At 32.6% G+C, this 27,913-nt stretch overlaps 4 protein-coding genes across 10 annotated transcripts; 2 read left to right on the top strand and 2 right to left on the bottom strand.

Moving 5' to 3' along the window:
* The first annotated feature begins 13 nt into the window (after positions 1 to 13).
* On the top strand, positions 14 to 4,983 carry LOC100775512 (putative E3 ubiquitin-protein ligase RF298). 4 transcript variants are annotated; one of them, XR_001389277.3, is made up of 4 exons: positions 14 to 379; positions 1,028 to 3,171; positions 3,724 to 3,812; positions 4,249 to 4,381. XR_001389277.3 is itself a non-coding variant. In XM_014778242.3 (3 exons), the coding sequence occupies exons 2-3, from the start codon at positions 1,033 to 1,035 to the stop codon at positions 4,794 to 4,796; spliced, it is 2,673 nt and encodes an 890-aa protein (XP_014633728.1). In that variant the 5' UTR covers positions 28 to 379; positions 1,028 to 1,032; the 3' UTR covers positions 4,797 to 4,983. The 4 variants fall into 4 exon arrangements, 2 of the variants coding, with proteins under 2 accessions (XP_014633728.1, XP_003528662.2); XR_001389278.3 differs by having other exon boundaries at positions 4,263 to 4,315; XM_014778242.3 differs by lacking the exon at positions 3,724 to 3,812 and having other exon boundaries at positions 28 to 379; positions 4,263 to 4,983.
* A 2,130-nt stretch (positions 4,984 to 7,113) lies between these two features.
* LOC100797319 (pyruvate, phosphate dikinase, chloroplastic) lies at positions 7,114 to 16,241 on the top strand. 4 transcript variants are annotated; one of them, XM_041017442.1, is made up of 21 exons: positions 7,186 to 7,261; positions 7,503 to 7,565; positions 7,754 to 8,021; positions 9,506 to 9,562; positions 9,785 to 10,018; positions 10,491 to 10,628; positions 10,844 to 11,006; positions 11,114 to 11,349; positions 11,478 to 11,606; positions 11,707 to 11,886; positions 12,384 to 12,521; positions 12,766 to 12,930; positions 13,019 to 13,180; positions 13,273 to 13,362; positions 13,730 to 14,046; positions 14,176 to 14,305; positions 14,938 to 15,066; positions 15,296 to 15,433; positions 15,518 to 15,595; positions 15,704 to 15,795; positions 15,882 to 16,241. In XM_041017442.1, exons 3-21 carry the CDS (start codon positions 7,779 to 7,781, stop codon positions 15,922 to 15,924), a joined length of 2,862 nt encoding a protein of 953 aa, XP_040873376.1. In that variant the 5' UTR covers positions 7,186 to 7,261; positions 7,503 to 7,565; positions 7,754 to 7,778; the 3' UTR covers positions 15,925 to 16,241. The 4 variants fall into 4 exon arrangements, with proteins under 4 accessions (XP_040873377.1, XP_040873375.1, XP_040873376.1 ...); XM_041017443.1 differs by lacking the exon at positions 7,503 to 7,565 and having other exon boundaries at positions 7,114 to 7,261; positions 9,509 to 9,562; XM_041017441.1 differs by lacking the exon at positions 7,503 to 7,565 and having other exon boundaries at positions 7,114 to 7,261.
* Positions 16,242 to 16,674: 433 nt separating this feature from the next.
* Positions 16,675 to 19,305, bottom strand: LOC100819528 (protein DMP2). Its single transcript, XM_003528611.5, has one exon. The coding sequence runs from the start codon at positions 19,036 to 19,038 to the stop codon at positions 18,376 to 18,378; it is 663 nt and encodes a 220-aa protein (XP_003528659.1). The 5' UTR covers positions 19,039 to 19,305; the 3' UTR covers positions 16,675 to 18,375.
* Positions 19,306 to 23,663: 4,358 nt separating this feature from the next.
* On the bottom strand, positions 23,664 to 24,687 carry LOC100527493 (uncharacterized). The gene has a single exon (NM_001249892.2). It carries the CDS (start codon positions 24,557 to 24,559, stop codon positions 23,891 to 23,893), a length of 669 nt encoding a protein of 222 aa, NP_001236821.2. The 5' UTR covers positions 24,560 to 24,687; the 3' UTR covers positions 23,664 to 23,890.
* Between the last annotated feature and the right edge of the window lie 3,226 nt (positions 24,688 to 27,913).

Raw genomic sequence — 27,913 nt, 5'->3', positions numbered from 1 at the left:
TAACTAGACAACCTTTGTTGGCAATTTATTTACCTTTGAATCTCATAACAATTTATACAACATTTTTTTTTTAAGGATACTAGTACATTAGGAGTGCACAAAGGTAAGATCTGGCTGATGGGTACATGAGAATAGAATTTAGAAATACGTTCAGCCCAAAATTACCATTTATTATTATTTTTTTTCGTGAGGAAGAGGCGTTCCATGCTTAAAGCCTCCATCCAAGCTCTCCGACCTCAGCATCTGCACAAAAATAAACAAAAAATAAATAAAGGAGAAAAAAAAAACAATGACAAAAGAAGTGTGAATTTTCTTTCTGATTCTCCAATTTTCTAAGATCGATCGCACCTTTGATTATTGGAAAAATTGCTCCAATCGGGTACGTATCGATCATCTAATACTGATTACAAGTCTCGTATCTGGGATCTTCTGCGCATCAGTTGCTATTATAATATTTGAAAACGTTTTGTTTTCATCACTTTTGTGATCCGTGGATGTGTTTTGAGTATTGATATGTATTGTAATTCATTTGGGTGTTTTCAATTTCATATATATATATATATATATATATATATATATATATATATATATATATATATATATATATATATATATATATATATATTTTTATCCGGATTTGCTCCTTTCGCTGAGATTACTGCATATATGTTTTCGGGTAGTTGATTAATTTATTCATTGCTTTTCCTTCTTTATTTGAACCATTCAGGAAGTTTAATATTTTTTGTGGCAATACTGAAATTCATATTTCAGTGCTTAAATGCATGCCAATCTGCAATGCCATATAATCCAGTGTTAGTTATTGCAAATTGCATTCATTTAGGAGAACAATGTTTGCTCTCTTTTCTGAATTTTCCTCATCAATGTTATTCTGATTTACATATTTTTCTTTTCAAATTCATGGAACTTGATTTTGGAATAAGTAAATCGTGGATGTTTGTGAATAGATGCTAGATAAAACTTAACAAGTGTGTTCTTGCTCTATTTTTCTTATTGTTTTGGATTGCAGCTAAAATGATTTCATTGGTTGCCAGTTGTAGCAGTCAAATGTCTCCTTCAGTTTCTTGTCAAGAAAAAGGAAGTAGGAACAAAAGAAAATTCAGAGTTGATCCACCTCTAGGGGAGCCAAATAAGTTCATTCCTGCACCTCAACTCAAGTGCTTCAGTTATGAATTCTCTGCTGAGAGGTTTGAAATAACCCCAGGTCATGGACAAGCTGCTGCTTGTGACCTGTGTGGTGTTAGCCAAGATTATTCTGATGGATTGAAACTTGGCCTTGGATTGTATAATCCTGGAACATCTGAGGTCGGGCCTAGTCAATCTAAGGACGAACCTGAGACAGATGAAATTAATGATGCAGATTGGAGCGATCTCACAGAAGCCCAGCTGGAAGAACTTGTCCTGACTAATTTGGACACCATTCTCAAGAGTGCAATTAAAAAAATTGTAGCATGCGGCTACACTGAAGACGTTGCTACTAAGGCCATTTTAAGACCTGGCATCTGTTATGGATGTAAAGATACTTTGTCTAATATTGTTGATAATTCTTTAGCATTTCTTAGAAATGGTCAAGAGATTGATACATCACGAGAGCACTATTTTGAAGATCTAGTGCAGCTTGAGAAGTATAACTTGGCTGAATTGGTTTGTGTTCTTCGAGAGGTTAGGCCATTCTTCAGTGTTGGGGATGCAATGTGGTGTTTGTTAATTTGTGACATGAATGTGTCACATGCTTGTGCAATGGATTGTAACCCTTTAAGTAGTTTAGGTAATGATAATTCTACTGGTGGTCCATCTAACCAAGCTGAATCACTATCAAAAGCAGAAACCAAATGTCCTGAACCGAGTCTTATAAGTCCTAGTAAATCAATTCCTACATGTTCTCATAATTCTCAATCAAAGAAACCCTTTGTGACAAGAATTCCTGGTGTGAACAACTTGAATCCTCAAATTATTGGTGGAGCCTCAGAGAAGGAGGGTGCCAGTTGTGGATCTGAGTGCATTAATAAAGCATTCAGCGCTGCAGGAACATCTCAATCTGGCCTGATGAAAGAAAAGCGTGGAACAGTTAGAAAGGTCCATTCTGGTAGCACCAAGAGAGACTACATTCTTCAACACAAGTCATTTCACAAAGAAAAAAGTTATCGTACTTATGGATTAAAAGGGTCTTCAAGACGAGGAAAAGTGAATGGCTTGAGTGGTTTGGTCTTGGATAAAAAACTTAAATCTGTGTCAGAATCTTCTACCATAAACTTAAAGAGTGCATCCTTACAGATAAGTAAGGCAGTGGGCATTGATACTACGCAAGACAGTATTAGTGTTAACTTTTCATGTAATGCTGGGACTTCTACATCCACTGCATTTAGCCTGGTGAATTCTTCTGATTCTGTTTGTAGATCAACCAATACTTCATTTGCAATAAATGCAGCAAATACTATACCCGTATTCAGTTGTCCAGCTTCATTATCAGCTACCAATACAGATCTTTCTCTCTCATTGTCTTCAAAAATCAAGCCTTCTACGGAATCTGTCTGCAGCAATAATGAGGCACCTAATAGTAGTTATATGGGAATACTGTATAATAATAATAATAATAATAAGTCCCCAAGGCAGTGGATACCCCACGATGGAAAGGATGAGATGATTTTAAAACTGCTTCCAAGGGTTCGGGAGCTGCAAAACCAGCTTCAAGAATGGACAGAGTGGGCTAATCAGAAGGTCATGCAAGCTGCTCGTCGTCTGAGTAAGGAAAAGGCTGAGCTTCAGACACTAAGGCAAGAGAAAGAGGAAGTTGAACGTCTAAAAAAAGAGAAGCAATCTCTAGAGGAAAATACCTTGAAGAAGCTTTCTGAGATGGAAAATGCCCTGTGTAAAGTTAGTGGGCAGGTAGAGCGAGCTAATGCCACTGTCCGGAAGCTCGAGGTGGAGAAGGCTGCACTGAGGAAAGAGGTGGAGGCTGCTAAGATACGTGCCACAGAAACTGCTGCAAGCTGTCAAGAGGTCTCAAGGAGAGAAAAGAAGACACAAATGAAGTTTCAGTCATGGGAAAAGCAGAAATCCTTGTTTCAGGAAGAGCTAACGATTGAAAAACGGAAATTGGCACAGCTGCTGCAGGAATTAGAACAAGCTAGAATGCAGCAGGAGCAAGTTGAGGTATGCTATTTTAAGCTTATTCCAACTTCTTTCTCATGTTTCTTTATATCTTGTAAGCACCCACTTGATATCTATACCGATGTAATATGGCACAGGTAGTAGTTTGGTCTCATGGTGTTTTTTTTGTAAAGCCGTTTGGTCTCATGGTGTATTCTTATGATCTTATCAAATAGGAAGTTATGATGAGTGAGTAGTTAGTTATGTAAAGTTTCTTAGCTCTTCCACTCTCATTTTATTGCTACAATAACAACTACAAATAAAACCTGCTTTCACTAGATGGGTCCCTTGCATGGATCAATGTCATTGTTTTGTGTCAAAACTCAATTCTTTAGAGAGACTGCTTAGGTCTAAATTCCTTTTAATGATTTCACTTTAAAGTTTTTCTGGGCTAAACTGTCTGATCAACTCTTTTGACTGGGGCATTTATTGGTTTTCACTCCCATTTTATTCTCAGAATAAAAATAAGTGGATTGGTATGCTCTTGACACCAGTATTTATTGTCCATTTCTATGCATCGCTTGACTATGATATGATCAATTGATTCTGATGTAGAACCAATGGACCGTGCCTGTATGTTAAATGATATGGGCCTCAAACCAATTTCCCCCTTGCCAGAGTGTTAGCAAATACCTATGACCAAGGTAATAATAATATCAGCTTATCGCCTTTTTAAAAGTCGAGAACTAACCCCCAAGGCATTAATGTTCATTTGATGATCTATTTTATAAACAGTTGCACAGACTTTGTGATGACTCAAACTTTGCTTTGTTCCCTACACTTTTATTATTTTGTTTTTCTTTGAAGCTTCTATTCGTCTTTTAGTTGCAACTTGCAACTCTCCTTAAACTTTTGGCATCATAAGAATTAACATATGAATATAGTTGTACTGAACAGAAACATGATAAAACAGTTGTGGTATTTGGCAATCTTGTATCCACTAACAAGAAATTTAATAAACTTTTAATCCATGATACACGTGAACCTAATAAACTTGTGAGATTCCACAAATGCAACCATTCTTGTATCTAATATAGGTGCTAAATGAGATATGTTACTTGTTCTGTTCTCATTGTTAAGGGAAAATATCACAGGGTAGATGGCAGCAGGAAGCAAAGGCAAAGGAAGAGTTTATCCTGCAGGCCAGTTCTATAAAAAAGGAAAGAGAACAAATTGAGGAATCAGGAAAATCCAAGGAGGATGCGATCAAATTAAAAGCAGAGAGGAATCGGCAAATGTACAGAGATGACATCCATAAACTTGAAAAGGAAATTTCCCAACTAAGACTGAAGACTGACTCTTCAAAAATTGCTGCACTGAGGATGGGCATTGATGGATGCTATGCCAGCAAATGCTTGGACATGAAAAATGGCACTGCTCAGAAGGAACCCCGGGCTTCTTTCATCTCAGAGCTAGTCATTGACCACTCAGCGACAGGTGGTGTGAAACGGGAACAAGAATGTGTGATGTGCCTTTCAGAGGAGATGTCTGTTCTGTTCATGCCATGTGCTCATCAGGTTGTTTGCAAAACATGTAATGAGCTCCATGAGAAGCAGGGTATGCAAGATTGCCCTTCTTGCAGGAGCCCTATCCAACAGCGTATTGCTGTGCGCTTTCCACGTATTTGATTTATTTATTTGCTTGAGTGAGTTAAGCATTTTTGAATAATAATAATAATAATAATGTCTATGGGACTCATGCTATGAATAATGCATTCATATCATGTTTCTTGAGCTGAGATACATTAATTTACTTCTGCTGTTTTGATGTTTTCAGGATTTGTTTTGTTGTTGTTGCACTTGTCTTTGCTTGTTTGATAGTATGTAATGGTCAGCTTCTCATGATGACCCTCTTCATCCAAGCCAAGTATTTTTTTTTTTTCTCGTAAGAGGGTTAAAACTGCTCAGCTCCATTACGAACAGTTGAAGTATGTGAATAGAACGAAGATATCAAACGTATCTTCCTTTGTCAGTGATCGAACACGTGTGGAACCCAAATGCGCAACTTCTTATCATCAACATCAATTCTTGTGATCCACGCGACGAGGAACATCAGTAACCAATCACATGTGCCATAGAATATTTGTCTAAATGATCTTTATTATTGAAGCAACAAAATCATGGAGAAATCGTAAATTATCAGAGGCAGTGTGACTTAATCTCTAAACGTCAAAAAAACTGTATTTTGATTCTTAAGATATTTTACATGTGTCGGGTAATCAACACCACTTCAAATAAAATTATTTACACACACGATCGTGAAAACACAATAAAGATTATAAATCATAAAAAAAAATATAAGAATTTAAACGTGATTCAGTACCTCCATCTCAAAAGTATTTTCTTATCACAAAAATGATTAAAGATTGTAACATAGTCCAAATGTATCATTCTACAAACTCGAGTACTTTTACAAGAAATAATAACATTTACACAAAGATATTTTTCTCTCAACAATGCGACTTTGTTTCACAATTTTTCTTCTCGTACACTTTCTCTTCATGTGTCTCTTCTCCTTTAATTCTTTTATCTATTTATAATAAAGATTATCATTAACTATAATAAATAAGTTCTTTTGAAAATTGAAACAAAAAATAACTTCAAATGCATCTATTCAAATAAGTTTCATCTAGTAAAATATAATTTCACTTTACATTTAAGCCACTCAACCTTAATGATAAAAATTTAATTCTCAATATACATGCATCTTATTTTTTGACTTAAAACTCTATAGAACGATTTTTTTTTTTTACATGAACAAAATAACCTAGAGGAATGCTAAAGACATTTTTCAGTTGGAATTTTGAAGTGGATTGTTTATTTTCTTTGGGGGAAATTAAATGAAAATAAATATAAAATATAGAATGGTAATATGGAATTTTATGTAATTTTCTCCAGAAGATAAGTTCGATAACTATGTAGAAGATTCCTCATTGGATAAAATACGAAATGTTACATGAGAATTCTTCAAGCCACATCTTATTCATTATTTTAAGAATATATATATATATATATATATATATATATATATATATATATATATATATATATATATATATATTACATATCATATTTAATATAAAATATCTTTAATACTTTTTAATTTTGTATTTAAATGTTTTTAATAAAGAAAAATTTCTGCAACTTGTATTTTCTCCTTTTTTTTATTCCTTCAAAAAATGGTAAGAAGGACAAAAAATAATTTTTGTATTTCTCCAGGCACACTTGTGGTGTTAATGTTTTCATTCCGGAGTTTTGGGACGCACATAACAACAGTTTCTTTTCATTTTGGGTAAGAAACAAATGGGTACCTTTATACTGTGCTTCGATTTGTGTGCCACGTACCCTTATCCTGCAGTAAGACAAAGGGCAAACTTGGTAATTCAGAAAAAGAACAAAATCTCCTCTTTTCTTCTTCACATGATAAGAAAGAGAAATAATTTTTATTGAGCAAATTTTTATAATTTTTTCTTATAATCACCAGAAAGATCTAAAGGGAACACAATTAAGTGTGCTTTGTGTTTCATATTGAATTTTATAGATTTATATTAACTTTATGTAATTTTTTACATATTTAATTTCATGTTAAAAAGTTGATCTTCATAAAAAAAATATTGAAAATTAATTGAGTTAAAATAATTTTGAGTTAATTTTGTGCTGAATAAAAATTCACAAATTCATTCATTCAAACAAAAATAATATAACTTCAAATTAGTTTTATAAAATTAATTTTATTTAAAATCAATTCTACTAATATTTATCTAAACAAACACTAATTATTAGAAATAAAACGAGTGATGTGATAAAAAAATACTAAATAAAAGTTAAAAATTATTGTATGAATAACATAATCTAACAAAATTACTAACAAATAAGCATTAGGAAGTCAAAAGTTAAGTTATGAAGACGACTTTGTTCCATAACCGTATTTTCGTCCACTCATTTCTCATCATACCCATTTCATATTTGCCAATTAAAACATTGAAATATAATATAAAAAAAACAGAGAGAAAACAAGGAGGGAAACTTACAACTACCATTTCCATTTTGAGAAGCTGCTCTGTATATTAACTATTAACAAAGCTCTTCTTCAGGTACGTGAATTTGATTTCATATGCTGGAAAATTTGATTGAATAATCACTATGCAGCTAAGTGACTTGTTGACAATCTGTTGCTCCTACTTAGTTATTGGTAAACCTTTTTTTTTCCTCATTAGTTTTGATCGATCAAGAAGGAAAATATGCCTTTCTCAAAGTTACTAATATTTTCCTTCTATTTTTTATCTTTCCGTTGTTTTTGATTATTTTTTTCTTCTTCTCGGGGTGGGGAGGCAGGGACTAAGTTAATTGAAAAACCGGGCATGTGTTCTGATCAAGTGAATATGAATATCTAATCTGGTATGATGTTTTTGCTTTTATATATATATATATATATATATATATATATATATATATATATATATATATATATGTTTTCTGAGATGAATGAACCACACCACTAAACTTTGATGTTGTATGTATCAAACCAAAATTCCTTCACTCAATGAAAAAAAAATGAATGTAATTGGTGTTATTGTTTTAATTAGTGTACAGAAGGAAGATAGATCAGAGATGTCTTCCATAGTGAAAGGCATATTCATAAGGAGCACAGCGGATGTGTGCAACAATAGCATCCTTTTGAATGGGAAGAACAAGCACAGCGAAATTGTTGGGGGAAGAAGCACAAGAGTGCAGTGGCAGTTGCGTCTTAGATCTAAATCAAACACATGGAAGAGAGGTAGTAGGAGATCATATCAGCCTCCAATACGTGGCCAAGCCATCCTTACCCCAGCAACACCATCTACCACCAAAAAGGTATAGCTATTCATTATTTATGATAAACACCATCATTGCCTTGCTTTTCAGCTTCATCAATTAATTGCCCAAATTTTAATGGTCATGTAAACGAGTGCCTTCAGACTATGGTAGTATAAAGTAACCAAGATGTTTTTTTTAAGGTAACAAATGACAATAGTTACTTCATGTAATTACGAATGTTTTATTATAGCATTGTTATGTAGCGTTTTTATATCTTTAAGTATCTTTTCAACTAACGAATAATAATTGCTTATACAATAAGTACCATCAAATATGGTAATATGTCAAAATATGCTTACTTCGTTTTTTCAAGAGAAAAATATGCTTGCTTCGTTAGAAAACTATGATTAGAAAATGCCATTTAGTTTTCGCTGTTACAAAAAGCATAGGAGAATGATTTGTGCCAATTTGAAGCATGGGCGCATGTCTAAACTTTGGATTTTTTCTTTATCCAAAGTTGTTGACAAGACTCCTCAATAAGAAACCCAGGCTTGTTTTTGGACCACGAAAAGTCTCCCAGACCTCAAAATATAGGGTGTTGCTAGGTGCACCCAGCACTTAAGGTAAAATGACGAAAATACCCTTGATCCGTAAGCCATTTAAATTGATTCGTAAAAGTCTTACGAATCAACTTGATCCGTAGAAATCTTACGGATCAACTTGATCCGTAAGCCTTTTACGGAATAATATGGATCAACATGATCCGTAAGCTTTTTATGGATCAACTTGATCCGTAAGACTTTTACAGATCATGTTGATCAGTATTGTTCCGTAAAAAGCTTACGGATAAAGTTGATTTGTATCAATCTTACGGATCAAGTTGATCCGTACGATTTACGGATCACCCTTACACACACCCATCACAAATGCAAAAAAAGTACAGGGACAGTTTTGATATTTTAATTAAATGCTGGGTGCATCAGCAATAATGTTGGGTGCACCTAGCAACACTCCAAAATATATTGGGAGGCCCAAAGGTTAATAAGGCCGAAGTCGTTCGTGTCACCAAGAATATTCAAGTGGACCATGAATTCGAAGGTTTCTCAATTTTATATTTACATTTTTATTGAATATAAATTAATAAAAAAAATGGACCAAAAAATAGAAATTAAATAATAAAATCTTCAACAATTTAAATCTGATAAATTATTTAGTTTGTAAACCGGCGCTAAGTTGTTTACATCAAATGCATGTAAAGAATTAAACAATGATATATCATAATAAAAGAGAAATTGCTCCCTCCCCCTTCCTCACAATTCACATCATGCTAGGCGTTAGTTAATTAACACATCCAGTGAACATAGTTCTAAGTTGAAACTTTTTAACGAGGTTATATCACATTTTTAAAAGTTAACTTGTCACATTATTTTAACATTTTCATACCTTACTAGTAAGTATAAAGAGTTGTTTAAGAGAGGTGTGTAACTATGATTTCCTAACAGCAGTTTTACCGCAACATCTCTCTGCTTTTGTTTAAACAGCAGGTATTCACTTTTGGCAAAGGTAGAAGTGAAGGAAACAAGGCCATGAAGTCCTTGGTAAGCATTCTTTGTCTTTTCACATTTTTAAAAAAGAACAACATGGAAACTCAATTTAGTTTCTCTTTGTTATGTTCTTATTAATTAGTAATTTTATTAGTCTTCTGACATGATAAAACATTTACACATGTTAAGTAAAATAAGTTTGTCTGTTTTTCATGTGAGTGCTACTCTTTTTTTTCCCTTTGAATTGATGAACAATTGCATGTGTGTGAATTTCAGTTGGGAGGAAAAGGAGCAAACCTGGCAGAAATGGCAACCATTGGCTTATCTGTTCCTCCTGGACTCACTATATCAACAGAAGCATGCCAAGAGTATCAACAGAATGGAAAGAAGCTACCAGATGGCTTGTGGGAGGAGGTACTTGAAGGCTTGCAATTTGTAGAGAATGAAATGGGAGCCACTCTTGGGAATCCTTCGAAACCCCTTCTCCTCTCTGTGCGCTCTGGTGCTGCGGTAAGAGGATTTTGTATTTGGTTTTGTTTTTTTCTGTGTTCTTGTTAATTGCCTCAAACTAGGATCAATTTGGAGTGACATTTAGTAAGGCATATGTAAAGGGCCTACAGAAAAATGGTAATAAGCATATTGTTTATTTTGACATTGCCATTACTTTCCAATGATGGAAAAACCATGCAAGAAAATGAACTTCCATTGTATTGTAGCTAGCATTGATTCAGCTCAATTGATGATTTCAATCCAAGGTTCTTACTGCGAAGTTATTGATTTAAGTACTTAGCAACCTTTTCTTTTGATTTTCATTCATAGTAAGATAATTTGAGTTGTAGGTGAGGAAATTCACTTGCTATGGTTGTTGAAACATTCAATTCTGTTTATAGGTGTACTTTGATTTGATTTAAATTTGATTCCTCTTATGATGTGTATAACATGTTTATAACATAAGCTTAATTGTTTCCCTTACATTTACAAGATTTCCATGCCTGGGATGATGGACACAGTTCTCAACTTAGGATTGAATGATGAAGTGGTTGCTGGGTTGGCAGCAAAAAGCGGAGAGCGGTTTGCTTATGATTCTTATAGACGTTTCTTAGACATGTTTGGAGATGTTGTAAGTGGTTCTTTTACACCCTATGCATTGCTTTGTGTTTGATTACTTTTGTAGGTTGTCAACATTTCTTTAGAAACACAAACTAACCAAATTGAAAAACTAGAATCCCTCATTCAACGTAACATGTTAGTATCCTGTTCTAGAAGTAGAAAACTAAACTAAAATAGTTGTCTTCCATTGCTTTTGTTCTAATTGTTCTTTTATGCTACATTGAGGTAATGGACATTCCACACTCGTTATTTGAGGAGAAGTTAGAAAAGCTAAAGCATACAAAAGGAATTAAACTTGACACTGATCTAGCAGCCTATGATCTCAAAGATCTAGTTGAGCAGTACAAGAATGTCTACCTTGAAGCCAGGGGAGAAAAGTTTCCCTCAGGTGCTGAAAGCGACAGACCAACTTCTAGCCATTGATCCATGTTCACTCTCTTGACTAAATTGTCTATAAGAACAAATATATATCTTCTCATTCGTTTACAATTACAGATCCAAAGAAGCAGTTAGAACTTGCTGTGAAAGCTGTTTTTAATTCTTGGGATAGCCCAAGGGCTATTAAGTATCGGAGCATTAATCAAATAACTGGGCTAAAGGGAACTGCTGTAAACATTCAATCCATGGTGTTTGGTAACATGGGGAACACTTCAGGAACTGGCGTCCTTTTCACTAGAAATCCAAGCACTGGTGAAAACAAACTTTATGGCGAATTTCTAATTAATGCTCAGGTTACATATGATTTACTACTTAATTTTTTTCCATGTCATTATCATCTCTATTAATCTATGCTATGAATGTTAACAAATACTTTTGATGTTGATGTATCAATAAATAAATGCCGAATTGTTTTTGTTAGGGAGAGGATGTAGTTGCTGGAATCAGGACACCTGAAGATTTGGAGGTTATGAAAACTTGCATGCCAGAAGCTTATAAGGAACTTGAGGAGAACTGTGAAATTCTAGAGAAACATTACAAGGATATGATGGTAAATTTCAATCATTGTATATATTTTTCTGCTTTTATAATTTGTACTATTTGTAAATAGACCGATAGGCAAAGCTTCTGAAACTGCTTTTATATTTTAGGATATTGAATTCACTGTCCAAGAAAATAGGTTGTGGATGTTGCAATGTCGAAGCGGAAAACGTACCGGTAAAGGTGCATTCAAAATAGCTGTAGATATGGTTGATGAGGGGCTTGTTGATATTCGTTCTGCAATCAAGATGGTAGAGCCACAGCATCTTGATCAACTTCTCCACCCACAGGTATATGACCTCCTTTTATACATAGGAAAATGTTGACATTGTTTCTAAGAGTTCATTTTATGCATATAAAGTTAATAATTTTTTATTAGAAAAGAAAGTCTTTATTCCAGTTTTGTATTGTAATGTTGTTTTCTTTTCCCATAAAAGCTTTATACTTTATGTGCTTAAAATCAGTTCTAAGGGTTGATGTTAACAAAACTTATATATATATATATATATATATATATATATATATATATATATATATATATATATATAATGCATTAACCAAAACAACTTGAAAGCATCAACTAACTTGCACAGTTGTATTTAGAAAAAATATAAAATATTAGTGATCATAACCACATACATTATATAGCATTGTTTTCGCTGGAAATTTTTTATTATGTGTTTAATCAATATGTAAATTTATTTTCCATTTATTTTTCTCCACTAACTTATCAGATTAAATTTAAGATGTTGAAAATGTCTTGACTGCTCTGAGTGTATTTGGTTAGTTTGAGGATCCATCTACTTACAAGGATAAAGTGATCGCCATTGGTTTGCCTGCATCCCCTGGAGCCGCAGTAGGGCAGGTTGTGTTCACTGCTGATGATGCTGAAGAATGGCATGCACAAGGAAAGAGTGTCATCTTGGTATTCCATTTTTTGCTTTATAATCAATTTTCTTATCTTTTTGTTCCATTTCTTGATAATCTACCTGTCCTCTTTTACCTGGGAAAATCCAGAGTTGACTTAGGTGAAAACTTCTTTGCGCAAGATTGGAGTTTTTATGGCTAGGATGTAAATACTGTCCTTGATTTAGTATCATTCATGGTTGGGTTGAACAAACCACCCATTAGCAATCATTAAATGCTAATGCACTCTTGAACTGTTGAAGGTGAGGAATGAGACTAGTCCAGAGGATGTTGGGGGTATGCATGCAGCTACTGGAATCTTGACTGCTAGAGGTGGCATGACATCTCATGCTGCTGTTGTAGCCCGTGGATGGGGAAAGTGTTGTGTGTCTGGTTGCTCTGATATCCTTGTAAATGATGCTGAGAAGGTAAACATGGATTTTCTATTCATGTAGTATACATACTACTAAAAGATCTTCATGTTGTGATTATGTATAGTCTTAATTGATAATGTAGGTGTTTGTAGTTGGGGATAAGGTGATAACGGAAGGAGAATGGGTCTCACTGAATGGATCTACAGGTGAGGTGATACTAGGAAAGCAGCCACTTTCTCCTCCGGCTCTAAGTGATGATTTAGAAACTTTCATGTCTTGGGCTGATGAAATAAGGCATCTGAAGGTACTGCAATGTTCTTTATCTGCTGCAGAAGTTGAGTTGAATATGAGAAAATTTGTTTTCTATAAATTCTCCCACATGTTGTTGTCTATCAGGTTATGGCGAATGCTGACACACCTGAAGATGCAGTAACAGCTAGACAAAATGGTGCCCAAGGAATTGGACTTTGCAGGACAGAACATATGGTACAAATAAACATTCAACTCCTTGTTATATCAATGAGAAGTGTGGATAGTGAATACATTCTTCTTAAATTGTAAATGCTGTAACAACATTGTTCAGTGATGTTCTCCTTACAAAAGTGAAATCATGTGGAGCACAAGATAAAATAAAAGATATCCTCCTTATAAGCTAAAAATCGAATTAATGAATTTCTTTTAACCTTTCTCCAGGGAATCCAAAAGCAAGAACACACATTCATTGGAACACTTGACTAGTCATATGCATGAGCATGACACTTGAAATGAACTTTTTCATTCTTTTTTGATAATCAACACAGAGTAGTTACAAATTATATGAATTTTTGTGTATGCATGTTTTGGTGTGTTGTAGTTTTTTGCTTCAGACGAGAGGATAAAGGCCGTTAGAATGATGATAATGGCAGTTACACCAGAGCAGAGGAAGGCTGCACTGGACCTGTTGCTACCTTATCAAAGATCAGATTTTGAGGGGATCTTCCGTGCAATGGATGGTCTCCCAGTAACAATTCGATTGTTAGACCCTCCACTTCATGAATTTCTTCCAGAGGGTGACCTGGAACACATTGTCAGTGAACTAACTTCTGAGACAGGAATGAAAGAAGAAGAAATCTTCTCGAGGATAGAAAAATTATCAGAAGTGAATCCCATGCTTGGTTTTCGTGGCTGCAGGTTTGTCCTCATGTGACGATGCTTGTGTTGTGCACTTGTGCATGACAGATAACTATCCATTTCATATGACTGGTGATTGGTATTTGGTTTGCATTTCCTTATATTTGTCAATTGAAATTCTGTGAACAGGCTGGGAATTTCATACCCAGAACTGACTGAGATGCAGGCCCGTGCAATCTTTCAGGCTGCTGTTTCAGTGAGTAACCATGGTATTACAGTTCTTCCGGAGATAATGGTTCCACTTATCGGTACACCTCAGGTATGGTCCTTTTTCTTACTTATTTCTTCTCTTGTTTGTGTCTTTTAATTTGTTTCAAATGCATCTAATCATGTATGCATGTATAATTTAGGATTACCTAAGTTTTTAGTTCTTAAACTTTTTTGAAATTCAATTTTTAATCCCTAAACTTTTGTTTGACCGGTTAAAGTCTCTCAACCTTTTTCTATTAAGGTTTAGTTCCTAAGCTTTTGTTTGACTGATCAATGTCCTCAACTTTTTTCCATTAAGGTTTTCAGTCCCAAAACTTTTGAAAACTCAGTTTTTAGTCTTGCAAATCTCATTAAATAAATAAAAATAATAGGTTCAAACTTGTGTTCAGGGATTAAACTAAAATTTCTAAAAGTTTAAGGATCTTGACCAGTTAAACAAAAGTTTAGGAATTAAAAACTTAATTTCAAAAATGTTTAGGGACTAAAAACTTAGTTAACACTATAATTTATGAGTCAAATCTCAGTTAATGTTATACTTAGAGACATTGCCTTGTATTCCTTTTTCCTTAACTGTATCTCTCTTGAAATACGATGCCAATCACTATTTTAGGTTTTGATCTTAATGAAGCCCCTTTGATGTAATGATTACATGATATAAGCCCCCGAATTTTAAATTGGCAGGAGTTAAGGCATCAAGTGAATTTAATAAGGAATGTTGCTGATAAAGTGTTGTCTGAGATGGGTTCTTCTTTAAGCTATAAGGTTGGAACTATGATTGAAGTTCCAAGGGCTGCACTAGTTGCAGATGAGGTAACATTTATATCCTGATGTCTTGAAGATTCACTCTTAAGCTCTAGCAAAAAATATTTATGAATGTGGTAAAGAAAAACAATCTTCTTTTCCATTTTCAGTCGGGTTGTAATTAGCCTTAGAGATTAGACTGAGAACTGAGAAGTGTATTGTAGATTTATAATTACAGCACAACAATTAAAAGGATCATTTGTCCTTTCCTTTCTAATTTGATATTTGGTTCATCTAGATTGCAAAGGAAGCAGAATTCTTTTCGTTTGGAACCAATGACCTTACTCAAATGACATTTGGATATAGTAGAGATGATGTTGGCAAATTTCTTCCTATATACCTATCCAGTGGGATTCTGCAGCATGATCCATTCGAGGTTAGTTGCCTAATGCTTGTTTGGTCATTTACTCACTATATGAAGGACGGTTGCGTGAATTTGAATTGTTGACAACAATTGCAGGTACTTGACCAAAAAGGTGTGGGTCAACTAATCAAGATTTGCACAGAGAAGGGTCGTGCTGCTAGACCAAACTTGAAGGTAAGTAGTACTTACCAATAGAAATTTAAATTAAAGTTTTTTTGTTACACATCTTAGTCATTCTTACAAAATCAAAAAATGGCCTTAAAACATTATATTAATTATCAGGTTGGAATATGTGGGGAGCATGGTGGGGAGCCTTCTTCAGTTGCATTCTTTGCTGAAATCGGACTTGACTATGTTTCATGTTCTCCTTTTAGGTCAGATTTTCAGTTCAACATTATCTCAAAAATGAAAACTTTGTAATTTCCATTGTGAAACTGAAACTCGGAGGACTCGTTTACAGGGTTCCAATTGCTAGGCTTGCAGCAGCACAAGTTGCAGTTTAGGAAACAGTTCCTGATGGCATATGAGAGGGATTATTGACTCTCTACAACTGTACATAACTACGGTTCATCAGAAAATGGAGGTTTACACGAAGACGTCCCATATATAAAGGAGGGCTTCTAACATATACGTATAGAAGTGAAAGCAAAGGAAAATAAATAGTAATAAAAAAGAGAAAACATGGTGTACAAATATTCATGCAAATGTTTCTCTTATACCGTGTCTCGTCATCATAAAATAAGAGACAGACTCTGTAAAATTCTTGTACATGCTACTGCTGTATTCTATCACAATAAAAAAGACAAATACTGCTGTAAAATTCTACGTTTACTATTATTTCTCCCCCCAATTAGATCAGTAACATTATTGTGTCGAGACAAAAAAAGGTTTATCTTATTTTATTTAATACTTCCCTTTCTTTGCTGCTTATGCCAAGCCTATTTCCGTTACTCCTTCCAAGTTGAAACAATTTCTATTCAACGTATAAATTATAGTAGGTTAAACTATTTATTTCATCTTTATATTCTTTTCCCAATTTAATTTTTAGTCTCAATGAGAATCTGCAAATTTTAGTCCTGTATATGCATGTCTAACTAAGTTCTGGTCCCCCTCGCTAATATTAGGGAAAACTTTCCTGCAGTATAAAATGCCTACGAAAACTTTCTGAGTGATAAACCACTACAAAAGAAATTGCGTAGAAACTAAAATTAAAAATTTTGTTGTATAGGGACCAAAATTCAAAATCAAGACAATTATAGAGTGCTTCAGTGATACACTCTGTACAATGGGAACAAAGCTCTTTATTGTGTATGTGCCTATTTTTTAAGTCGCCGTTAGCTTTTGGAAAATTATATTCCACCGTCTTTATGGAAGGTTCATTCCAACTCTAAACATTTGCTTCTGGTTCTGGCAAAGAAACACAGACAGCAAGCCAATTAAATCAACTAAACTATCCAAATCCAAACTGCATTTTGTTACACAATCTACCTCATATTCACTATGATATTTAGTTCCAACTGCTTTTGATATATTCCATATAATACTGTAGTTTCTGAACTATATATATTCTTTTCGCCAGTCTGGGCAGATTTTACAGAGAGATCTCGTGATGGAAATAAATTTGTTGTGGCTGCGAGACCTGTAAAACAGGTTCGCCGTAATTACTGCACTGAAACAGAGGATTCTATCATTGAAGAGCGTAAAGCTAGAAGAGAAAATGCTGCCAGTGGTTTCTTTGATGAGACTGAGAGTGGCAATTCATCTTCAAACCTCCTTGATGCATTATTTGTTGATGGTTGATGGGAAATGTGTGATTACTTGACAGTAATGATTAATTGATCTTTGGAATTGTAGGTTGAGGACTTAAATGCTTAAGTTGCAACAGAGGATAACCAATAATCTTCTTTAATGGGGATTGGGGGAAGGAAAACTGATTATTACATGGCTAGCTTTATATATGTAACATTTCAAAAAGAACTATTAGCTGGGGGAAGGTTGCTACTGAGATTTGGTGTGTATATTGTAACTTATGGTGTGTTTGCTGCTACTGCCACTCGTGACAGGGCATGAAGTTGTTAAAACTTAAAACCAAATTGTTCTTGTAACATGATACTGCCATTTGCTTTACTGCTGATGATTATTAAAGCCGCTTAAATGATAAATGTGTCTTCCTGCTATGGTATAGATATTTCAGTCTCTCACTTTCTCTACCTGTATTATTGACTTCTATAGTTTCTGTGAAAATTATTCACCATACTCAAATGATACCTTTTTGTAATATATCTCAGGATTAATAAAAAATAATAATAATATATCTCAAGAATCAAGTGTAATATTACTCTTTTATAATGGACTTTCTCAATGTCGATTCTAGAAGCTGGATCTTATTAGAATCACTTATGGTTGCGCTACGTTAGCCAGCATGTTTTAAGTACTACTATTTACGTCGACAGGTAGTTAATTATCAATTTGTATTCTATGTACATTATTTAAATGAGGCTAATACTATCGTGGGATGATAATTAAGTTGGATTCAAATCCTTTGTTATTCCTCAAAATATTTATTATTTAAAAAAAATTGATCAAATGATCTCTATATACTATATAGATATACTATAATTATAGAAAAATATAGGTATAGTGGTATACAAAAAGTTGGGTACACAAATGATACCAAGATCAGCCCAATATATATATAAAAACAAGACCAGCCCACAGTTGTAAAAAATAAAGGAACTATTGTTATGCATATTATTAAAAATTTCAACATTAACCATTGTTACAACAAATTTCAAACATTACCCTTCTTGTGTCCAACAAATTTCAACATTAACCATTGTTATGCATATTATTAAAAAATTTAATGTATATTTAATATAAATATAAATTTACATAATATAAAAATTAATTTTGATGTAATAATGTAAGTTGCCATACCATCAAGGCTAGTAATCCTAAACAGAAGTGTGGTTGGGATGTTGTGGAGGAGCGGTAGTGTGATTGAGTTCTGGGGAGGTGGTGTTAGAATCAGAAGTTAAAGGGTATCCTATTCCATGGCGATTACTGGGGGAAATGACGAAGTGTCCACCCGCTAATACCCCAATAACTGTGGGCAGCACCTGAAGCAGAAGCCTCTGAGTTGACTCAAAGCCGGGGTATAAGCAGTGCACAGTGTTGGTATCCAATAGCCCTAACACCGCAAACACTAACAAGGATAAAACGGCATGCACGAAATCTCCAAACTTGAGTCTGTAGGTTGACAAGTCAACAGACTCGGATGCTGGAGAAGGCCACAATCCCTTGGTAGTTACGATGCCATAGTGCCTCTGGTTGTCGCTGCCTGTGTAGCTATCTGTGAAGGAAGAAAAGGCGCAACTGAACCCACATGCAACCAGGAGAATGCCGCTGAGCCACTTGTTGCTGGCGTTGCATTCACCGCTGTTGGTCAAAACAGGGTTCAGGAATTGGAACACGAAGAGAGTCCCTGTAGGGAGCAGCTTTATGAAGCTCCCAACTGCTGAGAATGGCGAAGTGTTTGTGTTTGTCACGCTCACGCCTGTACCTAGTAACGGTTGGGTTTGGGTGTTTGTAGACATAGATGAACTGTTTGCATTCATTTTTTGCTTTTCTTTTCCTCTGGTTCAAATCTTTTGATGGGGTTTTTTCTTTCAAATTGTGTTGATCTTATAGAAGCAGAAATAAGGAGTTGGTGTGACAAACAAAACAACACAAATAAATAAAAAAAGAAACAGGGACTTGGTAGTTTCTAAGTAAAATGGCCTCATTTCTAATTGAATTAGAATGGTTCAGACATTCGGCAGCTTTGAACTTTCTTCTGCACTGTTTTCAAACATTTTTGTTATAGCAAATTGCATTATGCAATGCCATCCCATTGAACGATTCCAAAAACAAAAATATAAAATCAGACCAGATAAAAAAAAAAACGCACACAAAAAAGTCAAACGAAAACACGCACACGCAAAGAATTTAATTGGCAATGTAGTAACAGACACATTTTACAGGTGGTCGTTTTTTTCATTTAAAAACAAATATATATCTTTCTCTTGAGTTTCTCATCAATTTAACTTTATTTATCCTTCTACTTAATTCTTTTGCTTCTACACGTTAATTATTTTCGTCACTATCACTTCCATGTATCTTCTAACTTAATGGAAGTAGCGGACAAGATAACATCATTAATCATAGGAATACCCAATACATTAATCATAGTGTGAGATCGATCTAAGAGTAGGTTATGACAGTTCGTTTTGGGTACAGAAAGAGAAAGAACATTTTTCTAAATTGCATGAATTTGCGATGGAGTCTGTGATGCTGATTGAGGTCGTGTGAGGCTAGTTAGTGACTCAACTAAGCTATGATTATGAGGGTATTTTCTGATAATTGATAGACGATCAAACGGTCAAGTGAAACTTAAGTGATGGTTCACGATTAGGATTGTACGAAAGTATAGCAACGACAAAAATGGAAGAAGGAAACCTAATCAAAATGACGTTTTAGGGACTTAATTAAAGATGTTAACTGTTAGACGTCACATTTTTTTGGTAATTTTAACGTCATATATGATACCTTGTTAGTTTGAAAGACGGAAGTGATAATAAAGAAATCGAATAAATAACACAACCATGAATAAATCATGCATCCACTATTCATTAAAAATAAGGACATATTTCTTCAAACAAAAATAAGGACATAAATCTATGGAAAAATTTTCCATAAACACTTACAAGAAAAAAAAATGTAAAAATGAAATAAATTTATCTATAAATTAAAATTATCTTATACATAAATTATAGATAAGATAATATAAAAAATTACAAATTAACTTATACATAAACTAATTTTCTTTTCTATTTTTTCTCTTATAAATGTTTATGAACAAATTTATCTAGACTAACTCTAAGTATTGTTAATTGTTAAACATTAAGGATATCTTATATTCAATTAGTAATTAATATTCTTGCATAATAAAAATTGATAACTTTTATAATTATTACCTTAAAAATTATATTAATAATAATTTGTGACTAATTGTTAGTGTAAAATTTTTACAATAACAATGTATGTATGTGAAACTTAAACTTAAAGTGAAAAATTATTAAGAAAATAATGAAATGAAAAATATTAGACGATTAAAGTCAAATTTAAAATAAATTTAAAACAAAAATATACTAATTTTGTATATAATGGGTATACAAAAATTTTAATTTTATTATTCTTCTGTCAAAAAATGTTTAATTTATTTAATTCGATAACAAATTCACAATTCTCGTGATACCCTTCAGTTTTACGAGGATATATATTTGATATATTCTTAAAAAAATGCTCATTACTTTGTTAATTGTCTTATTTAATTAAAATAATACAAAAATTTATATTTTAAATAAGTGGATATATAAATTAACTAACAACACTGATTATGACAGTAAAAAAAATAACACTAATTGTGAAGGAATTGTTATGGATTCAACTTTTAGCTTAATCCGTATAATAACCTATCCAAATCTTCCTAAAAAAAAGAACTATCCAAATCCAAGTAGTAAATTAGCTCAAAATCATAGTAATTATTGTGGTCAACACATATTAAGATCTAATTTGAACCATGAACATCATTACAACTTCTGGTTGAAACTCTGTGACTTGTGTTTTCTATTTTTTTAATTAGACATAGTTACTCACTCTATATGCATATATTACCAAAAGAATGGTTTTATATATTAAACATGAATATAAATAAATCTAACTAATTTTATCTTATTTAATGTTATTATTTTTAAAATATTTTTATTTAATTTTAATTCTATTTTTAATAACTCTTTTATTTATAATACCATGTTCTAATTAATGAATGACATTTTAGAAATAATTTTATTTTTTATTTGAGATTAAAAAAATTAAATGATGTCAATTAAATTTCTTAATTAATGTGAAATTAATTATTTTTCTTATATATCAGTACTGAAAGAATATTAGATAATTACTTATGATTGTAAGGGGTTTTAAAAAATAGTTGAAGGATAAATTAAAAATAAGAAATGTGTATACAAAATAGAATAATTAGCTTTATTAATAATTATAAATTACACATATAATATACATAAGATGTATTTGTTTTTCCGTTCAAAAGACTTCAAATGAACGTTCAGTCTAATAACACTATTTAAATGGATTGGATTTAACCTATTTTGAAACTTTTTTATTAATAAATATTAATTTGTTAATTTTTTTTAGAAATAAAAATAAGAAATTTTTGAATCCGTGAATTTTTCTTTTCTTCTTTACTCTTAAAATCTTTTTTTTTTTTTCAACCATCAAATCAATTTTATAATTCCTCAAATACTTTAAAACGTGGGTTAAATAAAAACTAAATCCACACAATCATTTTAGTAAAATCCTTATTAACCTTAATGTCTGCCCTTTAATTTGAAGATATGTACCCATATTTTACAATGTCTCAGCTTCATCATCAGAATACCAAATTATATAACTCAGCAAATCTTAGAATTCGATCCACTCAAAATGCATGAGGACAATATTAACTAAAAACTCAGTCTACAAACAATTGTCCACATCAAACACATTAAGTAGTCTATTTCAACACATCAACATTCTTCATCTAGAACAGATCGATAAGATATTCATCCCAAAAAAACTGTAGGATAAAGCAAAATTAATGATGTATTTCCATTCTTACTCGATGAAATTTAAAAACGAAAGAAGTCCAGATCAACATTGAAGAATTTGAAATTATTTTATATTTTACGTTAAAAAAAAAAGTTGACTGATGACTATTTAAACAACATATATAATGAGACCCGTTACATGAATAAATTTAATTCAATTAAATAACAAAAGCAGCCTTGTTTTTTTTTGTATTAAAGCAGCCTTGGTTTTTTTTTTTTGGTATTAAAGCAACCTTTTTTTTTGTTACTAAAGCAGCCTTGGTTTGAACTACTCGATAATTTCTTTTATCCGTCAATAACCATTAAAAAATAATGTAAATTACGAAACCAGGAATCAGGGCTGCCTTTAATTCCCCGAGCAAGAATGTTACGTAGTACCTACTATTGCGGTAACATTTTAAAAAAGGTAGGTCAACATTTAAAAAAAAAAATGCATCTTCCTTTAATGCTCATTAAATTTCTTAATATGATGCCAAATTAGCCTATTATGCTGCTATATATAAAAATGATTAATGCTTTTTTTACATAAATATCTCATCGTAGTTTTTATAATGAAAAATAAAAATGAAAAGTGAGATAAGATGAATAGTCTAATAGAAAGTGATAAAAAAATTAATTTTTTACACACATAAAATAACCATAAGTTTAATATATTATATATATCTAATATTTTTATAAAAAAAAAAGTATATAAGTATATTGAATACGAAAATAATATTACAAAAATAATAAATTAAATGGATTAAATAATTTTAAATAATTATATGTATACACATAAACATCATAAATACTTAATTAATAACTGTAATATCGTCTCTTTATCTCTTTTTCTATCAGATTATTATGTTATCTTACATATTTATATTTCTCTCTTTATTTTCTTTTAAGTGTCGACCATCAGTAATTTTAATATATCATTTTTCAAATAGTTTGTTTATATAAATTTTAAGAAACCATAAAATCATTTTTATAATAATTTAAGTGACCCTGCAAGTCCCTTTCGTTCGCCTCTGCTTGCAATATTTATTCATTTAAATAAGTGTATAACCATGTGGTTTTTACCACAATTTTTATGAAAACTCAAAATTTGAAAGGTCGTTTACGTATACTACCTATAAGCCTCTAAATATGACACATAAATAGGTAATGACTCGGTGTATGTTTGGATGCCAATTACAGGTTTTATTTTCAAAATAATAAATTCTTGTTTCTTCATTTTGTGTGCCTTAGAAATGAGAAATAAAAAAAATTCTAAAAACAGATTTTCAACTTTTATCCAAACATATTTCTCCGTTTGATGTAAAGTCCACGCTGGTTAGAAGGAAGGGAACAAACTTGTTCCGTGCACATATAACGCCTTGAGAAGATAAATTAAACTGCAGTCTCCTAATCCTCTGCAGTGTTCAGAAATGTGAAACAAACTTGCTATGAGATACAGAGATAATACTATTTCAAAGTTTAATACATCAGTTTTACAAAAAGAAAATTGGCTATACAAATGATTAACAACAACCCAAGTTAATTTCAACAAATAAACACTAGTTATTTCAAGGCGCTCAAAAGAAAAAAGACGATTCTTCACTATACAGTAGCCAAAAGCCTAGTTCAACAACACTTTCATACCATGCATGCATGCAGGTAGCTAGATACATAACATTATTAACATATATAGTTAGCAGCTTGCGCCTATTATTTCAGAGGCACAAAAAGTTGCTACAGCACATCATTATTTAGTTACTAAAAAAATAAAACACTAGCTATAGCAATACTAAACAGTAGTACTGTCATTGGGATTAATATTTTGTGGAGGTGAGGCGGTGGTATCATTGGATTTTGGGGAGGTGTCGTTAGAATCAGAAGTTAAAGGGTATCCAATTCCATGGCGATCATTGGGGAAAATCATGAACAACCCACCCGCAAATACCCCAATAGCTGTGGGCAACACCTGAAGCAGACGCTTCTGAGTTGACTCAAAACCAGGGTAGAAACAGTGCACAGTGTTGGTGTCCAACAGCCCTAAAACCGCAAACACTGACAAGGATAACACAGCATGCACCAAATCTCCAAACTTGAGTTTGTAGGTTGACAAGTCAACGGTGTTGGATGCTGGTGAAGGCCACAACCCCTTGGTAGTTACGATGCCATAGTGCCTCTGGTTGTCACTGCCTGTGTAGCTATCGGTGAAGGAAGAAAAGGCGCAGCTGAACCCACAGAGAACGAGGAGAATGCTGCAGAGCCACTTGCTGGTGGCGTTGCAATCACCGCTGTTGGTCAAAACGGGATTCACGAATTGGAACACGAAGACTGTACCTGTAGGGAGAAGCTTTATGAGGCTGCCAAATGCTGAGAGTGTTGTGTTTGTCACTCCTGTGCCTCTGTTTTGGGAGCTACTTGGTAACGCTGATGGGGTGTTTAAGGATGAGCTGTCTGCAATCATTTTTTCACACACCTACCTACGTACTATTCGCTTCTTTCTTTCTTTTCTTTCTACGCCTGATGCTACTGTGTTGATCTTATAGAAGCACAAAAAGGGATTTGGCAGATTCTCAGTAAAATAACTTCATTTCTAATTGACTTAGAATCATTCGGTCATTCCTGTGCTTTGAAGACCTTTTATATATTATCGCAATTGGCGTTATTCCATGTCATGCGCATTGAACGATTCAAGGAAATTTCAGAATAGGAAAAAAAAATAAAAATCCACACAAACACATAAAGTTCGACGGATCTATATATGCGTGTGTGTACGAAAGTAGAGCAACGACAAAAATGGAAGAAGGAAAACTTATCAAAATGACGTCCTTAGGGATTTAATTAACCATGTTAATTGTTAAACGTCATTTATGATACCTTGTTAAATTGGAAGACCGAAGTAATATTAAGAATAAATAATAATAGTACATGCATTATTCATTAGAATTAGTAATGTTAAATTGTTAATTGATAAACATGAAGTGATTAAGAATGACATCTACAATAAGTCCTATCTTGATAAAAAAAATAAAAAAATTATAAGACTTATTCGAGAAAAAAAAATAAAGTAAAATTAATTAAGCTTACCTTAAAAGTCAAAATAACCCATACATCTCATCTACCGGATAAGCTAAAAAGTTTTTTTTTATTAAAAATAAGTGCATAAATTAATTTTAAATTATGAAAAAAAATAATTTCTTTTTTATATTTTTAATAAATGTTTGTGGATCATTAATTAATTAAAAGTGATAAGCTTCTATCTTCGAGTATTCAATTCAAGAGAACTGCTACATAGTATTGAACAGTTTTGAACGAATTGCACGAAAACAGGTTGCGGCTGTTTTATAGAATAACTCAATTTCAAGTTGGTGTTTTTACGGAAAACATGTTGTGCCATTTAGAATTTTCCTTACTTTAATACAGTTACATATTGATCTGTTGGGTGTGCAGTTGGCCTGGAGCCGTGGATTTAGAGTTTCATGTGGGATCTGATTCTCAAATTTCGATTGACTTGTTAAGCAAAGGTTATCCCAAAACGCATTCTTCCTCTAAATTGTCCAAAGTGTCATCCAATTTAAGATGGAGGGTGGCAATTTATTCTGGAGTCATGTCTTGCTTGAAGGAAATCAAGTGACGGATAATCTTGTTGGTTATGGCTTATGTTTAATTGATCAAGTTAAAGTTTTTGATGTAGTTCCATCTTTTGTTTTCATCGTTGTTCTAACGGATGTTGCTTCTATTGTGTTTTTACGCGGATTTTAATTCCAATTGTTGGGAACTCTTTGCCTCTTTGATTTAAAAATAATAATAAATATTGAAGACTCTCTTAACATGTAAAGAAATAAAGACTAGAATATGATAAATGCGTTTTTCTAATCTACTATTGCATAATTTGAAACGAAATCCTAACATTTAAGGAAAAATAATCATTATGCTACGTGAAGTAACCCGCTAACTCCTTAAAATTAGGATAATAATTGAACTACTCAAAATAAATATTTTTTTATTTTCTTCCATGCAGCACAGGATCCTTGGACAATTTAATAGCTGAGTTATTGTCACAAAATATTGTGGTTGCACCTGGTTGTTTGAACTTCAATTCTTCAAGAATTCTCTTTAACCAAATGGCTTGACAAGCACAAGCTCTAGCAGTAACAAATCTAGCTTCTGTGCTTGACAAAGTAACTATTGGTTGTTTCTTAGATAACCATGAAATGACACCGGTTCCCAAACATAAAGACATAATCAAAAGTACTCTTTTTATTATCTTGATCTCCTGCATAATCACTGACCGTGAAACCCAATAAATTAGATTTTTCACCCTTTTTATAGAATAACCCAAATTCTCTGATTCCTTGTGTAGGATCTTTTAGCAGCCAACAAATGTAATTATGTAGCTTCCTCCATGTATCTACTAGTCATACTTACAGAATACATTATATCGGGTCTCGTTGCAGTTAAATACATCAAACTACCAATAATTTGTTTGTAAAGTGTGCTGTCAACCTTCTTTCCTTCAAGATCCTTGTGAAGCTTTAAACTAAACTTTAATGGTGTGTTTGCTCCTATTCTAGTCTTTATTTTTTTACGTGTTAGTAGTGGTGTCAAGAGCCAAACAAGACCTATATAAAAAAATAAAAAAAAACAAAGGCAACAACTTTTATGATAACAACAAACAAAAGAGATATCATTTGAAGGACACTTTGTGCAGCATGTTGAGACTGTTCAAACAACATATAATGAGACTGTTCAAACAAATGACATGAACCCATAGTAGGATGTGGAAAATATGCATATTGAGACTGTTCAAACAACATATAATGAGACTGTTCAAAAAAAATGTAAAATATGCATATTGAGATTGTTCAAACAACATATAATGAGAGACAGTTATGGAATAAAATTTAATTCCTTAAATTATACTCCAAATATCAAAAGCCGCCTTTGTCAGTACAGCTCAGTTGGTTTCTTTTATCCGTCAATTAATACCCATTCAAAAATATGTAAATTATGAAACTAGTGGCTTTCAACGTCGCTATCCGAAGGTAGGTCAATAATTAAAAAAATAAAAATTGCATCTTCCGTTACTGCTGATTAAATCTTAAGAGGATGCCAAATTCGTTTTATGTGCAATTATACAAATAAGTAATGCTATTTATACATAACTATCTCACCATAGTTTTATTATAAGAAGGGGAAGACAAGTGAGATAACTTGTAAGATGCATGGTGTAATATAGAGGGAAAAAGAGTTGTGCAACAGTACTGTTGTGAGAAACTATTGTGAGAATAGTATATATTAGTCTAAAAATATTTGACATGCATGGCTTGGGGTTACATAATAATACCTTAACTATTTGATATTTAATTGATAGCTATGATTTTATATTTGATTCTATAAAATTCATCTCATATTAAAAGAATCAAATTCAATATTTTGAATACTAATTCATGGAAATTTTTAGAAACGTTTTCTGAAAAGTACTTTTTTATCAACATTTTGAAAAACCAATTGAGGAATTGAAAAATATTTATCTAAACAAACTAATACATGCGACTTTTGAAATGAGACTTCAAAAGTCTTATAATCACTCTTATGTTTAATTTTCAAGTGCCTCCTATGATGATAATCTTAAAAGTTCGCAGCTAAACAGCGACTAAGTTTTATTTTCATCTCAAGAAATATTCTTTTATATTAAGAAGTTTAAGAGAAGAAAAATTGTCTTGTAAGATTAAAACAAGTCACTGTGTGATCACTTTATCAGTGCTGTTTAATATTTCCTATATAAGTTCAGTCAGGCTGCAGTATAATAAAGGAA

Source organism: Glycine max, chromosome 7 (genome assembly GCF_000004515.6).
Source record: "Glycine max cultivar Williams 82 chromosome 7, Glycine_max_v4.0, whole genome shotgun sequence".
Lineage (NCBI taxonomy): Eukaryota > Viridiplantae > Streptophyta > Magnoliopsida > Fabales > Fabaceae > Glycine > Glycine max.
The sequence above is the reverse complement of the archived record's forward strand: the minus strand, read 5'-3'. Positions and strand labels throughout refer to the sequence as shown.